This window comes from Antedon bifida, chromosome 5, assembly GCF_963402885.1.
Source record: "Antedon bifida chromosome 5, ecAntBifi1.1, whole genome shotgun sequence".
Taxonomy (NCBI): Eukaryota; Metazoa; Echinodermata; class Crinoidea; order Comatulida; family Antedonidae; genus Antedon; species Antedon bifida.
The window spans coordinates 10,722,283-10,741,557 of record NC_136230.1 but is presented as its reverse complement, the minus strand read 5'-3'; the positions used below and the strand labels follow the sequence as shown (position 1 = coordinate 10,741,557).

The window sequence follows — 19,275 nt, the reverse complement described above, 5'->3', positions numbered from 1 at the left end:
ACCAAGTTAAACAAGACTACGTGTTTTTAGCAACGACTTGCGCACAGGTGTGGACGACACATACAACAACTTTCTTCTCCTTAAAGTCGATTTTCCACAAGACGAATTTGTTTCCACCAAACGGCGCTCGTTCTTCTGCTGTCCACAACGACATGGGCTGAGATGGACCAATACACCGTCTAGCGTAACCCCTTAGATGAACTGGGTTAACACGAGCCACATGGACAGTACACTGGACCTTTTAAGTTCGGAAAAGCCTTTCGAGATTGGGGAAACAAGTATATTTTAGTACAGTAGTATAATAATATGTAATGTAATTGTGTTACTGTCCCTATTTATCAACATGTTGATTCGAAAGAAGAAATAACATTATCAACTTGTCTTTCTTATTCACATTCTAGTTTTTCTATGCACTATTTATTATACTGTAGTATCTGAATAAAGCTTTTTAAACTATTTGTTCCGTTTTATATTGTAATTAGTGCAGGGACAGATCATTTTATACTATTTTTTGAATTTTTTTTTGGAAAATGCCAAATCTGTAAATGTAATTATGCGTTGTTATTTACACAATAACTATTCATGGACCTACAGTAATGACTATACTACAGTGTAAACATTGTCTTACTGTACTCAGTCAGATGTGATAATGTAATGACTATCGACATTTTATGTAGAGTCAATAATGTTAATTTTTAACTATAGCCCTAGAATTTGAAAAAAATAACTGATTATGGCAATTGCAACAGTTAACATAATAGTATAGTATAAAGATTGTGTAGACGAATATGGCACTAACAGGCCTCCGTATAAATTATTTGAAAGGCATGGCTACACAAAGTCAATAAGCTTTGTGGTGTTACCTCCTATATCTTTGTAGACTCAACATACAAGACATGTAACACAAATTTATATAACACAAATATATAACTTTTATTCAAACTTTAGGTATCTCGGCACCTTCACCTGAAGTGGAAGTATTTCTCCCATAAGATCACCAACCAAACTTAATAGACAGGCAGCCCAGAGACATTTGGTTAGATGAGCTAGGTACCAATATCTGACTATTTAAGTGTGTTGGGGGTCACTTGAAGTCAATGAAAATGGGAGTCTGCCGGGTACCCCCTGCTGCGTCTAGACCGAGGGGACTCCGAAAGGTGCTAAAAAATCGGCACCGGTTAGATGAGAGAGATACCACATAATTTTACCACCATGGGATGCCCATTGGCATCCTTATACCAGTATCACAAACGACAGACTTTTTGTCTGCTGCAATAGGCCCGCCAGACCCCCCGAGGGAGGGCCTAAAATGGGGCTAGCATAGATGAGTGAGGTACCACTCAAAATTAATGCCAAATGAACAAGTTGTGTTCATACAATACTAAATGGATAACAACAGACTAATTGTCTGCTGCACCGCAAGTACCAGACACCCTAAAGTTAGACTAGAGACCCCCCTTCCCCCAACTAGCCCAGCTTAGATATTGTAGATACCACCAGCAACCAATGTTATATGATTTAGCACATTGTAAGCAATACCAAATGACCTATTACAGACTATCTGTACACTGCCTTCAGGCCCGTAGTCAGGGGGGGTGGGGTGTGTTTAAGGTTCGGACGAACCCCCCTTTACAGCGAACGTCACATGGAAGTCCCCGATGAAGGTACTTTTGGTACGGTAATACATTCTAATAACTGTACTCAATTAATGTAAATTAATTATCAATTAATAATTTTAAAAAGTTATACAAAAAATATGAAGCTGTTGCTATAAATATATTGAGCAAAAGGTTAAATTGTATAATTTGGAATTCAGATGTTAAAACCACAATTTCCAAAAATTCATTTTTATTTATCCACTATAAACTTTATAAAAGTGTTGTTTTAAACCACACTCCAAATAAAACAAAGAAAATAATGATAGGACATTTGCTACCGGTATAACACGGTTCAAATTTCGGAATCGATTAAAAAATCGATTATTAGCCTTGGCAATATGCCTAATATTTAAAAGAAATGAATATAGGCTATATTTCGTTTGTCGATGAATTTTTGAATTCATGTGTGAATGATTGATCCATTAGAGGTAATCTGTAAGTAGTAACACTGCTATGCGTGGGTAATTTGTGAATAGCGTAGTATGCTACATACACAAGCCTAGATAGGGAAGATCTGTACTGTAGTTCATTGCGAGAGGAGGGGGAAGTCCGGTAATGTGTCATGAAAAATAAAATCACTAACATTTAGCTGATTGTCGTTGTTTTAGTCGTCGTCAGAAGTTTATCGACCGACATCTATTTCTCATGTGTAGTAGAGCGTTTCTTTGATTGAATAATTTTTTTTGTATTATAGCCTAACACAAGTTCATTTTGGATTTTCAGTAAATTACAAATGGTTTATTCAAAGTCAACACTGTAACTAATCCCTCACTATTCAATCAAATTGTTATTGTTATACTACTATATTGTTGAAAAATGGATTGCGTGATATGAAAATGGATACGTTCTTGTCTGGTTATTAAGTATTCATGCTCTGATGAAGAAGAGGATTATTTTTATAGCGTTCCATTTAAAATACAAAAAAATATTTTGGTTGTGAAGGTCGTTTTAACAATTAGGCTAATATCAAAACATTCAACAACGATAAAAAGTACGATCGTTTTTTTTAATGGTAGCATGCTGCATGAGAGTGTTTTTCCGGCCAATTAGAGGTGCCATTTATCATGAATGTTATGTGCCCTGGCCTTGGCCCTGGCAGACCCCTCTAAAGTTCGACTAGAGACCCCATTTACCCCAAGTATAGCCTATCTTAGATAGTGTAGATACCACCAGCAGCAAAAAAAAACCACAAAACAACGAACTAACACCAAACAATTGAAAATATATCCCATCAATGACGATAAAATGACCATTACCATTCTAAAGGGAAAATAGTTTAAGAGTTTCACTTAAAACTTATATAAGCCAAATAATAAATACTTTTCAAAGCATGAGATTGTTGGAATCTACCTAAAACATATTTTACTGACTAAACGCTGTAGGCCTAGTTTTACAGAAATAACTTTAAATACCTTTTTTCTAGGGACAGTACAACATACTGAACTATTTATAGGCCTACTGTGTAGTACTGTACAATTTTAAGTAAAAAAACGATCTGTTGCCCAATGCTTTTTAGAAGAGTATAATAATAATTTGTAACATAATGTGGTTATTATGTACTATATAATTAACATTAATTAAACATAATTCTGACCAAACCCAGTAGTATTAAATAAATAACCTTTACAATGAAAGTTTTGCCCAATGCTTTTTAGAAGAGTATAATAATAATTTGTAACATAATGTGGTTATTATGTACTATTAACATTTAAACATAATTCTGACCAAACCCAGTAGTATTAAATAAATAACCTTTACAATGAAAGTTTTCTTTTTATTTAAATATTTCTTTGTTTTATATATATATAAATCCAAAGGCAAATTACTGAAAAGTGACAATACTGTGGGTATCAGTGGCTGGATCTCAATGGATACAAAAAAAGCGCGAAAAGCTAAATCAAAACGATGAAAGTAAAACAGCCAGAGAAGTTAGCAGAGCTACTCTCGGGCAACATTATACAATTTGTAAGTAAAAAACAGTAGTTGTAGCCAAATTCTCAATTAGAAGAGTATATTAATATATTTTCAACAAGTACTGTAGCACAATGCTTATTATAAAAGATTATACTAATTTTGTGTACCTTTTTAATAGATCAGTACTACATAACTAGCCCAATGCTTATTAGAAGAGTATATTAATCATTATTTTGAACAAAGTTTGTGTATTAAATAAATAACTTTTACAATAAAAGTACTGTAACCCAATGCTGATTAAAATAGTATATTTAATATTTTTATAATGGAATCTACTATTAACAATTGACCGTGACCTTTTCCCCTCAAATTCGAACTCCTCCGAGCTTTTTGGTCATAGATCATTGTTGTCAAATTTGGTGAGAATCGGATAAAAACTGTGGCCTCCAGGCTGTTCACAGACACACACACAAACACACACACAAACACACACACAAACACACACACACACAAACATACAGGGGTGAAAACATAACCTCCTTGGCAGAGGTAATTATCAACAATACACTGTACAGTAGTTGTTATCTAAAGTAACAGATATATCTTGAATTACAATACAACCATGGAGGAATACAACATATGAATACAATAACTTCATAACAAAGCTACTATAGAGGTATATTATAGTGAACTATATTGAATTATAAACACTAAACTACGAAAGCCCATTAATGCCATTTTAAGTATATGTTTTTCGAACGTAATCCGTTCATACGAATTAGTAATTCGTTTGAACGGATTAATAACCTGTTTAAACGAATTAGTAATCCGTTCAAACGAATTGCAACATATACAACAAGTGCCATTTAAAGTATATGTTGTAATTTGTTTGAACGGATTACTAATCCGTTCAAACGAATTAATAATTTGTTTAAACAGATTAATAATATTTGTTCAAACGAATTACTATTTCGTTCAAACGAATTACTAATTTGTTCAAACAGATTAGTAATCCGTTTAGACAAATTATTAATTTGTTTAAACAAATTATTAATTTGTTTAAACGGATTACTAATCTTTTTGAACGAATTAGTAATTCGTTTGAACAAATTAGTAATCCGTTTAAACAAATTACTAATCCGTTTGAACGGATTCCTAATTCGTTTGAACAGATTATTAATCTGTAATAAATGTAATTATTCTGCGTTGTTATTTACACAATAATATAATACACAATAACTATTCAAGGACTTTACATTAATTACTATACTACAATAAAAACAGTACTGTACTGACGGTTTTTAACCCTAGAATTTAAAAAAAACTAACTGATTATGGCAATTGCAACAGTTAACAAAATATTATATAGTAAGAAGAATGTGTTGACGAATATGGCACTAACATGCCTCCGTATAATTAATTTGAAAGACATGACTACACAAAGACAATAAGCTTCCGAACACAGTGAATAATTTTCCGACTGACGTATGGTTAATACATGGAGGTATAAAAATAGTTAATGGTTAATACACACCAAGATCAAGATAGACAAAGGTAGCCCACTGTATTTTTGGTTTTAGAGGTAACAGTTTATTGTTATAATACTATGATACAAAATAGGTAACGTATAGGGGCCTATATTCGTTGATTTTGTTGATGAGTTGTCTGTATTTTTGTAAATATCTAATGTTTATTTCTACAGTCTTTACGTAACTTTGCAATGGCGCCGGTGTATTGTAGGCCTACAAGAATTCAATATATCTATGTGAGTATTATATTGTAATGTACATATTAATGATGAGTCATTGAATGACGAGTAGGCACATCACGTTTGTCTTGTATGTCTGGCTTAGCCTGACCCAAAATCGGGAAAAATTAAAAAAAACTCAACGAAAGTTATCTCCTAGTTTTTAAATGAATACTTGGTTTACTAATGGTTTATTTCGTAATAAACCATACCAAAATTAATCTAAAGTAAGTGTTAAGACATTAGTTGTTGTTTTCTTTATGGATATTAGTTCGTAAGGTTTAATATTAGGCTGATATGCCTTATAAACTAGGCCTAGTAGGCCAGGCCCTAAATAAAGGCTAGGCCTACCTAGGCTAGACCTTAGTTATGCCTAAAATGTGAGTACACAAGGAGAGTAGTTTATTCCCAAAACCGGTCTAGGCTAGGCCTACCATGATTGTTGTTTACTTTCAAACCATATTTATAGAGATACATATGTACTTTTTCACTTGTTTGTAAATAAGGCCTAGAGGCTTACTCTACCTAAACATAATGAAACATTATCTGCTTCTTCTGCTTTAATTTAGGCCTATGCCTACCTTCTAGGCTAGGCTTGGCCTAGCTAGGCCCTAGGTGGGCCTAGAGTTTGTTGTCCTTGGACATTGGTATGCTTATCAAACTAGGCCTATACCCACAATCCTAATTCTTACACAATGTTATTTATAAAGCAAATGATTTATTATTATATTACTGTAGTGTATGAATTAACTTCGTGTTAGAAATCGTAATACCAATCTGTAGAACAAAGCATAGTATGGGACTAATCCTGTTTGTGTACAGCGCAAGGATATTATTACTATTTTGTAGATTCTGTTGTCTCTGAATGAAAACAAATCTATACCACTAGTAAAGTAATAACATTGACTCAAACAACATTTCCTTCGAAAATTAGAATATATTAGGATTTTCGTATTTTGAGAATAAACGAAATACACTAAAATCAGACGATATTTCACAATTCTACAATAACTATACTGTATGGCATACGTATGGTTAAAAGTCTGGCCTATAATATGTGCATGTGGATGTAAATGAAAATCCATTACACTTTTTCTTCATAATTTTGTCTTCACGGTTTTGCTTTTCAATTTCAGGAGCTGCTCGCTCAAATAAATGTTGGTTTGCCAAATATTTATCATGTCAGTTATCCATTTTAAATAGTAATATGGGTATTGCCGGTTGCCAATGACTTTAAGAAAAGAAAATTTGATTATTATTATTATCAATTATTTTATTATTACAAAAAGCTATTAAAAATGCATCCTCTATCATAGTTTTCAAAACACTCTTAAAAACCTATCTTTTTTCTCTGTAATTTCTTTCTGTTTTTTCTCTCAGCGCTTTGAGACACATTTTTCGATTGTATACGTGCTTTATAAATCGAACAACAATAACATCAACGTTATGGCGTGATAAAATGAATTTTTAGCCTAAGGAATTAAACCAGTTGCATGATGAATGTTTAATTAGCATGTGAACGTACTTATGGGGGAACAAGACGGCATCAATAATCTTAATTCTTTTCTCTCTTTAATTTATTTCTTATAAAAATGCATATTTTTGTAAATAATACAGTATTTATCTTTATATGCAAAATTTTCATTAATATTTGTTTCTCTACTCAATTAATACAGATGTTTATAATTTTTACTTATACATGCATTAAGATATAATAATAATAATAATAATAATAATAATAATAATAAATATAAAACAAAATTATATTTTCACAAATATTTACAAGTATTTATTACTCAAATAGCCATAACAAAACAATTATAATTTTAGTTAATACCAATTATTAATTACAATTATACTTTAAACATGTTCATAGCGTTTCTTTAACACCTTCTTTTTACACGAACATAATTATAATTTTCTTATGGTATTATATTTTATACACATTGAATTATAAATCCAAAGGCAAATTACTGAAAAAAATGACAATGCTGTGGGTATCAGTGGCTGGATCTCAATGGAGATACAAATAAAAAAGCGAAAAGCTAAATCAAAACGATAAAGTAAACAGCCAGAAAAGTTAGCAGAGCTTTCGGGCAACACTAGCCCTTCATCAGTGCAAGTGATATATATATATATTAAAACCACAAAACCTTTTGGACTTAACATTAGGAACATACTCCCAGATCGGTAAAATTATTCCATTGACTACCAAAATTTAAGTTTCAATATTAACCACCATTTTAGCTTTTTTTAGTTCCAGTCCAAAATTGTTTATATCTCTACCAAGCTACCTTCTTTGTTTTCTACTCTTATTCAGTCTCCACCCACTATTCAACACGCTGTTTCTATTGTTATATTTCTTTTATTCCTGTCCACCCAGGCAGCACTTGCCAACTCATATGCTATGACTTTATCCAAATTCCCTCACTTGCACTGATGAAGGGCTAGTGTTGCCCGAAAGCTCTGCTAACTTTTCTGGCTGTTTACTTTATCGTTTTGATTTAGCTTTTCGCTTTTTTATTTGTATCTCCATTGAGATCCAGCCACTGATACCCACAGCATTGTCATTTTTTTCAGTAATTTGCCTTTGGATTTATATAATTGTTTATATATATATATATATTTATATATATAAACAAATCAGGCACAGAACATTATATATATATAAATCCAAAGGCAAATTACTGAAAAAAATGACAATGCTGTGGGTATCAGTGGGTGGATCTCAATGGAGATACAAAAAAAAAAGCAAAAAGCTAAATAAAAACAGCCAGAAAAGTTAGCAAGTTTCGGGCAACACTAGCCCATGACTTGATTGGAAAAACCTTTTCTCAAATTTACACGCCTGTACAAATGACACTAAGCTAAAAAATGTTCAATTTAAATTTATTCATCGTATAATTTATACAAATACAATGCTCTTTAAGATGTCAAAGGTCGATTCACCAATGTGTTTTTTTTTTCAAGGAAAAGCAGGAAACACTGCTACATATGTTCTGTGAATGTGATCTAGTAAAGAAAATATGGGAAAATGTAAAACAATATATGTATCGAAATATCGACAATAACTTAATTATCACCAAAGAAAGTATATGTTTTGGTTTTGGAAAAACACACAGTGATGCAAACATTCTAATTGTAATTACAAAGTGGTACATATAAAATACAAGGCAACCATATTATTTACAAAATGATTATTATAAAGTGTATTTTTGCGATACGTTATTTTTTTTCCTTTAATTTCATTACTCTCTTATTTTTGAGAGAGTATTATATCGTGTTTCTTTTTATTCGTTTTAATAGTTACGTTACCTTTATCTATTAATTTTTTATTATGTATGTGCTAAAATGAAATAAAAAAAAATAAATAAAAAAAACACTAGCCCTTCATCAGTGCAAGTGAAGGAATTTGGATAACGTCATAGTATAAGAGCTGGCAAGTGCTGCCTGGGTGGACAGGAATAAAAGAAATACAACAAAAGGAGGCAGGGTGGAGTCTGAAAAAGAGTAGAAAACAATATATATATATATGAGATAAAATAATGTTGCAAACAACTAACTATACTAGATAAAACTATGAATTATTATATGAATTTATGTAGAAGATAATGTTACATAAGAAGCAAAGCATGATTAAAGTAGAAATATACATTCATAAAGAAAATTATATGTGTATATTAACAATTTATACTTAAATTCAATGTGTATGAAATATAATACCATAAGAAAATTATAAATATGTTCGTGTAAAAAGAAGGTGTTAAAGAAACGCTATGAACATGTTTAAAGTATAATTGTAATTAATAATTGGTATTAATTAAAATTATAATTGTTTTGTTATGGCTATTTGAGTAATAAATACTTGTAAATATTTATGAAAATATAATTTTGTTTTATATTTATTATTATTATTATTATTATATCTTAATGTATGTATAAGTAAAAATTATAAACATCTGTATTAATTGAGTAGAGAAACAAATATTAATGAAAATGTTGCATATAAAGATAAATACTGTATTATTTACAAAAATATGCATTTTGATAAGACATAAAAGAGAGAAAAGAATTAAGATTATTGATGCCGTCTTGTTCCCCCATAAGTACGTTCACATGCTAATTAAACATTCATCATGCAGGCTTAGGCTAAAAATTCATTTATGAATTAAAAATGACGCACAGTTTTTGTTTGAACTACAACTAAATTTCGACGTAAGGTAAATTGTGCTATGTTACATTATTAGTTTTCTAATATTCAAAAGTATTTTCCATGACTTGTATTTTGTAAAATACATCAATATAGCATTTCCAACAAATAGTAGGCTTACTAATCAAGGCGTATACAATGAGAAAAAGCTACCACGAATAATACTGTGTATTGAATGTAGAGTTTATCACGCCATAACGTTGATGTTATTGTTGTTCGATTTATAAAGCACTTATACAATCGGAAAATTTGTCCCAAAGCGCTGCGAGAAAAAACAGAAAGAAATTACAGAGAAAAAAGATAGGTTTTTAAGAGTGTTTTGAAAACTATGATAGAGGATGCATTTTTAATAGTTTTTTATAATAATAATCAAATTTTCTTTTCCTAAAGTCATTGGCAACCGGCCATACCCATAATACTATTTAAAATGGATAACTGACATGATGAATATTTGGCAAACCAACATTTATTTGAGCGAGCAGCTCCTGAAATTGAAAAGTAAAACCGTGAAGACAAAATTATGAAGAAAAAGTGTAATGGATTTTCATTTACATCCACATGCACATATTATAGGCCAGACTTTTAATCATACGTATGCCATACAGTATAGTTATTGTAGAATTGTGAAATATCGTCTGATTTAAGTGTATTTCGTTTATTATGTCCTTTAAAGCTAGATAAAGATCTCACTTCTTTTCATAACATTTAGCTTCCAGTTTTTATTTTTTGTTGCTATTATTATTAATTGTAATTGTATAAGATATAAAATTGTATCCGTTTTTGTCGACAGGACCACAATGCAAAACAAGTTTATTTCTACTTGATTGTGTTTTATCCTGTATAAATATGTTGTTAAATAAATAAATAAATAAATAAATACAAATTCTCAAAACACAAAAATCCTAATATATTATAATTTTTGAAGGAAATGTTCTTTGAGTCATTGTTATTTCTTTTAGTAGTGGTATAGATTTGTTTTCATTCAGAGACAACAGAATGTGCAAAATAGTAATAATATCATTGCGCTGTACACAAACACGATCAAATGATGCATTAGTCCCACACTATACTTTGTTCTACAGATTGGTATTACGATTTCTAACGAAGTTAAATCATATATTCATATTCCAGGCAATGCTGCCTGCCTTTAATTATAATTATATTTTATGTATTTGATAGATTTAATACACATTAATACAAATGTATTGATTTGAGATGAATGGAACATTCCAATTTCTCAGTCTCTCCTAGTATAATTATTTCGTTTAACACAAGTAGGTAAATGTATTGAACCTTTGAGGATAAACTTAAAACCTTTAAATATAGTATTGCCGTAGTGGTGTATCTTTACTATTTCAATCGATTAACTGACACGTGCCACTTTTACGTATTCACGTACAGCATTTTTTATAAAAATAAGGAATAATTAACTTAAAACTAGTTGCTTCTATCATTCCATCTACAGCCAACCAATAGTAATCATCTAGCGCCCACGTTTTGAACGGCCGGGGCGCGATTTTTTTTTTCGTACATAAGTTGGGGACCCCTCACGAAACGTCACAAAATAAACATAATCATTGTTCAATTCATGTGATTGTCTTCGCGCACTCTTCTTCACACAAACCACCACCATATCGCTCGCTTGCGCTGCATGTATAGCCTACTACTCCTAGGCCTTAGCTAGCTCTCTCTCGCTCTTCCACGGCCTGTTCGTTCAAAAGAAGAATGGCTGCTGTTACTGCGTGTGAGGTATAATACCTCCGTGGTTCAGCTTTGATGACCAGATTTAGTACATATATTAAGTTTGATTTTGTTTATGAATGACGCGTTGGCTTTTGTTTATCTATATATAAATTATGGTTAATTCTGACATAGGCGAGCACAATGGAAAAACTTCGGTACAAATCTCTGCCTTGGATACCTACCTGATCTATCTCAGATGTACCGTGAAATGTAAATTTGATAACATTAGTTTTCACTATTACGATATTGTTCCATATTTCTATCTTAGGAAGATATTATACAGAGTTTTTTAAGAAAATTTAATTAATTATTTAATTTCATCAACGGTAGATTTTCAACTCAATTTTAATTCTCCGCGGTCAAAGTAATTTCCGGGTTCACGATGAGTTCACCTTGCAACAATCTGGTTTCAACTAAGTTGGCCGTTAGTGGATATAGCCATTTTATTTTATTTTTTTAATTTTAGGAACGGACCGCGCGTGTGAAGGTACAGTAGTTAAAAAATAAAAACTATACTGCAAATTAATAAAGATAAAATTAAATATACGCCATAAAGCATCGGAATAAATTGTGGGGAATAGTATTATAAAATTACATAGGGAGATTTGATGATAATACATTTTGTTTAAAATCGAGTGAAATCCCGATAGCCGAGTTTTATTGAGTAAGCTGGCAGGAATAACTGTAGGCTATCTGTGTCCCATTATAGGATCGACCGGGATCTCTGCCCATGTTGCAAGCCGTCTAAAACGTCTTCCTTCTTGGGCTGAATCGGCCCACTCTGTCACGGAAGTTAGTTTCAAAAGATGTTTAAATTAAATAATGTATTAATTATTAGGATGGTTTTTATTTGAATAAACGCCTCCCCAAATCACTTTGAATAATAATCGACTGGCTCGAAGTTTGTGCTGATTTACATTATGAATGAATCGTTCAGCTTTGATGAATATGAACACATGAGATGGAAAGATTAGACCCACGAGAATATAGAATGTATATCATTTGTGTATGTTAATTTTTTAATTCTTTTCTAATATTAAACAGTACATTGATTGATATTTTTGTGTAATGTAATTGTTTAATTTTGCTGACTTACTCGGACTGTCTCATACCTAACACACCCACACACCCACACAGTACTAACAATAGACATGGCTTTAGAGAATAATAATTAGGCCTAATAGTATTAATAGAAACTATAATTTTAACACGTAATTCTTTAGTAATAAATTCTATTAAAAAACACCATAAACTAAAGGCTGACAGGGGCGGACCTGGAACTTGATAGACTTAGTCATAAAGTAGTTACAGAGTTGCAGTGAATTTTATCATTGTTGAATGTTTTTATGTTAGCTTAATTGGTAAAATTGGTAAAAGAAGTAATGCTGGCGGCAACGAATTTAACGACCTTCACAATGAAAATATTTCTTTGTAACAAAATTTATTTATAGCAACAGCTTCATATTTTTTTGTATAACTTTTTAAAATTATTAATTGATAATTAATTTACATTGAGGGTGGGGGTTCGCTGTAAAGGGGGGTTCGCCCGAATCATAAACCCCACCCCCCTGGCTACAGGCCTGAAGGCAGTGTACAGATGGTCTGTAATCGGTCATTTGGTATTGCTTACTATGTGCTAAATCATATAACATTGGTTGCTGGTGGTATCTACAATATCTTGGCTGGGCTAGTTGGGGGAAGGTGGGGTCTCTAGTCTAACTTTAGGGTGTCTGGTACTTGCGGTGCAGCAGACAATTAGTCTGTTGTTATCCATTTAGTATTGTATGAACACAACTTGTTCATTTGGCATTAATATTGAGTGGCACCTCACTCATCTATGATAGCCCCATTTTAGGCCCTCCATCAGGGGGTCTGGCGGGCCTATTGCAGCAGACAAAAAGTCTGTCGTTTGTGATACTGGTATAAGGATGCCAATGGGCATCCCATGGTGGTAAAATTAGGTGGTATCTCTCTCATCTAACCGGTGCCGATTTTTTAGCACCTTTCGGAGTCCCCCCGGTCTAGACGCAGCAGGGGGTACCCGGCAGACTCCCATTTTTATTGACTTCAAGTGACCCCCAACACACTTAAATAGTCAGATATTGGTACCTAGCTCATCTAACCAAATGTCTCTGGGCTTCCGGTCTAATAGTTATGTTCTTGTCTGGTTATTATAGGTATTAATGTAGTGATGAAGCGGAGGATTATTTTTGTAGCGTTCCACTTAATATAATAATAATATTTTGATTGAATAGTGAGGGATTAGCTACAGTGTTGACTTTGAATAAACCATTGGTAATTTACTGAACAAAATTATTCAATCAAAGAAACGCTCTACTACACATGAGAAATATATATATATCGAGTTCGAACAATACCATGAAAGCCCCAGTGGTCTAATGGTTAGGACATCTGCATATCAAGCAGGCGGTCCGAGTTCGAGTCTCGGTTGGGGCGACTTTTTCTCATTCTCACAGATTTCCTCATCTTTATCGTTTCAAATTAATTAATTCATATATATATATATATATATATAAATCCAAAGGCAAATTACTGAAAAAAATGACAATGCTGTGGGTATCAGTGGCTGGATCTCAATGGAGATACAAATAAAAAAGCGAAAAGCTAAATCAAAACGATAAAGTAAACAGCCAGAAAAGTTAGCAGAGCTTTCGGGCAACACTAGCCCTTCATCAGTGCAAGTGCCGGTTATATATATCTCACCGGGCGGTTTAGAATTAATGTTCTTTGCCTGATTTGTTTATATATATATATATATATATATCTGTAATAATTTCTCTAATACACATTCATATAGAACATTCCATTTTCTTTTTGCTGATTCTTCATTCACATGATATTCATTTTCTCTTAATGTAGTGATTTCTAAACAAAAAAAGATCAAATATTGTTTGATTTCTTTCAAAATCTCTAAAAAATATGCACTCTATATTACAGGTTAATTAACAGGTGCGGATCCTGGATTTTTAAATAGGGGGCCCAGACACTAAGTATTTGAGACCACAGAGGTTGTGGCCTCTTAAAAAAGGTGGTCACTTACGAGAGGTGTGGTCGTTAAGAGAGGTGATGGCTTACGAGAGGTTATCGATTATGAGAAGCGGTTCCTTATGAGAGTAGGTGATCACTTACGAGAGGTGGTCGTTTAATAGAATTTGTCATTTACGAGAGGTGGTCGCTACTGGAGGTAGTCGATTTATGATAAGTGGCCCCTTAAGAAAGAGAGAGAGAGAGATTGTGGTCCCTTAAAAAAGGTGGTCACTTACGAGAAGTGTGATCGTTAAGAGCGGTGGTCGCTTACGAGAGATGGTCGATTATGAAAAGCGATCCCTTACAAGAGTTGGTGGTCCTTTAAAAGAGTTGGTCACTTACGAGATTTTTTCACGTTTTCGGTCACCATTCAACCAGTGAATTATAAGGCCTACTGATGTGTACATGATTACACTAACAAGAATACAAAATAAACTTTATCTTGGGGTTGGAAGGCAAACACCAACCTCCATGATACAGTTCCACTCCAATGGCTGTTAATAGTGAAAACATAACGGAACACAACATAACATAAACATGTTTCGATCGTTGAATGTCTTACTGTATTTATTTAGTGTGGCTCTTATTACTGTATAAATACAATCAACTTTATTACTGCGGTTCTATCACCACCACCCCGTGCCGCCCAATACCCGTAGTTAAATTTCCATTTCTCCTCAATTTCTCCAAGTATCGTCCACATCAATGAATTGTTCTTGATGGTATCCAGTATTCGTTACTTTGTCTTTATTTCCGAATACCCCAATTAAAGGGACACTTCCGTTTTTGTGTCCCAATAATATCCCCGTGGGTTCTATTGTATTCGAGAGCCATCTGTGGGGACCCCCAGATGGTACGCGAGCGAGACGAGCATACCATCTAATAAAATATAATTATGTTATTGTGTAGAAAGAAGATGGAAGTAGTAAAAACAGAATGTTATAAATATTCGATATTGATTATATTTACTCATCTTTTTTGAAGAACTGATTAGTATTATTATTATTAAAATTATTATTATTATTATTATTATATTTCTACTAGAAACATTCAACAATACCATTTCTGCTTGTAATCTGTTACTCATGTGTGATGACGGCATTATTTATGTTAACTTTCTTTAATGGTACGTTAACCCTCGGAGTAAAATCACTCATAAGTAAAGAAACGACATTACGTAACGTTGTAATATCAACACAACCAACGTTAGAAGTGTTGCATCAATTTCCTGGATTTGTCAATCTAGCTGCTAATAAGGTATTAATTGGTAATTGTATATGATGTTATCTGGTTACTTATAAGGAATTATATTAAATTTGAGAAACTCAACAGTTCTTTTCAGAACTAAATTTACGTGGTGTACCGCAAACTTTATCTCAACATGTTGATTTCGCCATGAAAACCTTTAAACTACATCTTATAACAGATCATGTTCTCTGTTTGTAGGCAGAGTTTGATTTCACACTATAACCTACTTTCCTCATGTGATTCATGTCAATTAACATACTTCCGGATATAAAACATTTCAAAACATTACTTTTAATAATTGCATTTATTATCCTGTATATTATGTTATTATATTGTGGAAATAAATTCAATTGAAATTGAAGTTTTGAAGATTAAAACCCGAAATAATTAAACATAATAAATTAAATTTAATATTAATTATTGACCATTATTCTTAGAGTCTTCGCCTTATTTGCAATGACTGTGCTGTTGTGACAAGCTCTGGTCATTTATTAGGATCAAACGCTGGAAGAGAGATTGATCAACACCACTGTGTCATTCGAATGAATCTAGCCCCTGTGGTTGGCTTTGAACATGATGTGGGCACTCGCACGACCATCAGAGTTGTGGGCCACCGTAACTTTAATGGTCTGAGCAGTGACACCGTACGGCGAGAGCTCTTAGTAAACAGCACAACTCGAACTCAGATGATTATCATTAGTTGGATGAGTATAACTAAAGAAGTCCCGAAGCTCACAAACGAAGAATACCGCTACGCCTTGCTTCTAGCCAACCTTTACCAAGATGTTCAAATATACTCTACTCTACCCGAAAGAATGGTTTTAGCTGAAGACCTCTTTAAACAAGAAACGGGATTTACAAGGTACTACATTATTACTGGCCAAAACAAAGGCAAAATTATTATTACTATTACTTCTACATAATGTGTCCTTACTATGTTGTTAGGTTTGGATCATGTAAGTGAAGTATTAGTTCTACTGCATGACAAACGTTTAATTTTTATATTAAATGGTTCTATTACACGTTCAGCTTTTGGTAAGCACTTTGATAATTATGGTTATGGATTCAATATGGAAGCAACGAATTAATCAAGTTTACTTTAGAACATTAGGCCTAAGAGATTTATAAAACAATTAGTGAATGTTATGTATGTTTGTATGACTATTGTTTTAGACATTTTAATTTGATTTTGTGTATGCCTAGTGTTTTGTTGTTGTTGCTGCTGCTGCTGCTGCTGCTGTTGTTGTTGTTGCTGCTGCTGCTTCGCGCACCTTAGAGACAAAACACCTTCCTCAATATGTGTGCTGTTCCCAGGATGGTCGACATTTGAGCTCTCCCTACAATTTCATCAATATTATTAATCATCAATAATATTATTGTTACAACAGAGAAGAAGCTAAAACTATGCTGACAACCGGATGGCATACAATGGTGCTTGCTATGGAATTCTGCCCTAGTATGACTGTATACGGGATGGCATATGAGAATTTGTGCAGGTAATACAGCAACCCTTTCATTAGAAACTGTGCGTTTTCATTATTATCGTCTTAGTAATGTGCAAAGAGCAGAAGCTCTGAAATAATTATAAGTTAAACAACAACAACTATAATAATAATAATACATACATACATACAGAAAATACATAAATATCAATCAGCATATAAATAATAGCATCGTAATAACATTGTAGCTACCATAAGCATCATTCATTTTTATTCTCTTTAATACATTTTACATACCCATTCTTATGAGTTGTGTTACAGATAACTTTAAAATGGTTTGAAATGTTGTACTGCATTGTGTTAAAAAATACAAATTCTAAAATCGTATACATATTTTCTAATTTAGGTCTACAAACTCTAGTGTTCCATATCACTATTTTTATGATAGTAGGCATAGGATAGAATGCAGCTATTATAACAAACATGAAAGCAACCAACGTCTTAGTCATCTCTTTATTACTGAAAAGGCTATTTTCCGTCGGTGGTCAACCTCCAGAAACATTACTTTTAGATACCCCACATGGCCAGAAAAAATAAAAGAAAATGGAACAGTACATACACAATCTTTGGATAAAATGATTCAACGTCGTCGGGGATCTAAGCGGCGGCGCAGAAAATAACATGGTACTAATCGAACATCGAACATAACAGGAACAAGACAAGGAAAGGCACCAGTAACCAAGCATAGATTGTAAACAATACTAATAAATATATTACATAGTATTGAATAATTTCTGATGTTAAACAAGATCTCTGCGGGGTCCAATGTTCTTATTTCGTTAGAATATTAAATAATTTGTTATTGTCATTAACGGGTTTTCTTTGGTTGGCCTATTTCCTGTAGAGAGTCTAGATAATTTTAATAAGCAACTAATACTCAAAGCGCTCTGATATTTACGAAATAGCGCTATATAAATGTCGCATTATTATATTTGTATATTATTGATCATTGAATAAAAGACTACACATTTTTAGGCCGATTTCAATCAAAACGAAATGTTTAAAACTTAAGAAAGAGTTAAGAAAGAGTTAAATGTCAAAACATTCATCTGCTAACTGAGTTTTTTTTCTATCTGAACATAGAATCGATACTTTAATACTTGAATACACACATTGGCTTCAAATTAAAACTAATTTAATTGGTGTCAGAATCTAAATAGACTCAACATTCATTTGAATTTGGTGGGTTTTTAGGAGAAGGGTGATTTTATTTTGTGTGTGCGTGTGTGTTACCGACTCTACAGCTCACTATGCCGGTCGGTCGGTTGATCGGTCGGTCGGTCGGTTGGTAAACACTAACTTGTATATATGGCCTTGTCTTGATATCAGTTTCATCTAACGAAGTCAATTTTTCAGAGTATATTCCTTATGGCCAGGAATCGATGTGGTTATGTTTTCATGTTGCGCAATCAAAAATTACGCGGTCTACGCACGATTTAATGAAATCACGTTTGTAATCATATCTTCACAAGCATGAATCACAATTAAATACAATTTGGTACTCATAAATTCCAGGTCATATTTCATCATATTGAAATACAATTACGTGCGTAGCGCATATAACGCATGCGTACGCGAGAGTACGTTTCAGGCAATTTTAAGCGTTTAAAAAATTTTTACAACCTTTCTTCAATATTATCATCATATTTGATTCACTTTTCAACTCGAAATTACGTTATACGAGCACGTCAAAGGTGACAGGCTACGCACGTGTAAGTTAACAAAATGGTGAAAATAATTATGCTAAATTTTAAAATTATTATAGATCGTCAGAATGCTCGGGAACACTTATTTTGCATTTCATTTTCTTAAAGTGTATCGTATGTATGATTTATTATGAAATTAAGAGAACACAAGTTGATTAGGTTAATCTTTAATTGAATATTAAAAATAATTTTGACAATCAAACAAATTATGACATTTTCTTAGGCCGAAATAACAAACTTAACAATAACTTTCTTTCTTAAAATGTTCATATATTAAGTTTAAAAGTATATAGTTTGACAATGCATCATTTTTTTATATTTTTAAAAATGTCATCATAGTAAAAAAAAATTATAATTCATTGCGGTATGTAATAATCTATCTGCACCAAAGTGGTTACTGCATAATAAATACACGGACGAATCTTTCTACAACTTCTAGTCAGAGAAACGGTATCAACTTAAGAATTAAAATTGAAAAAAGATATTTTGCTTAAACTAG

At 32.5% G+C, this 19,275-nt stretch overlaps 1 protein-coding gene across 1 annotated transcript; it reads left to right on the top strand.

Annotated features, from left to right (window-relative positions):
- Positions 1 to 3,563: 3,563 nt before the first annotated feature.
- LOC144843302 (alpha-N-acetyl-neuraminyl-2,3-beta-galactosyl-1,3-N-acetyl-galactosaminide alpha-2,6-sialyltransferase-like) lies at positions 3,564 to 18,997 on the top strand. The gene is made up of 6 exons (XM_078700096.1): positions 3,564 to 3,623; positions 5,275 to 5,337; positions 15,365 to 15,577; positions 16,006 to 16,430; positions 16,957 to 17,064; positions 17,417 to 18,997. Exons 1-6 carry the CDS (start codon positions 3,564 to 3,566, stop codon positions 17,688 to 17,690), a joined length of 1,143 nt encoding a protein of 380 aa, XP_078556222.1. The 3' UTR covers positions 17,691 to 18,997.
- The last annotated feature ends 278 nt before the right edge of the window (positions 18,998 to 19,275 follow it).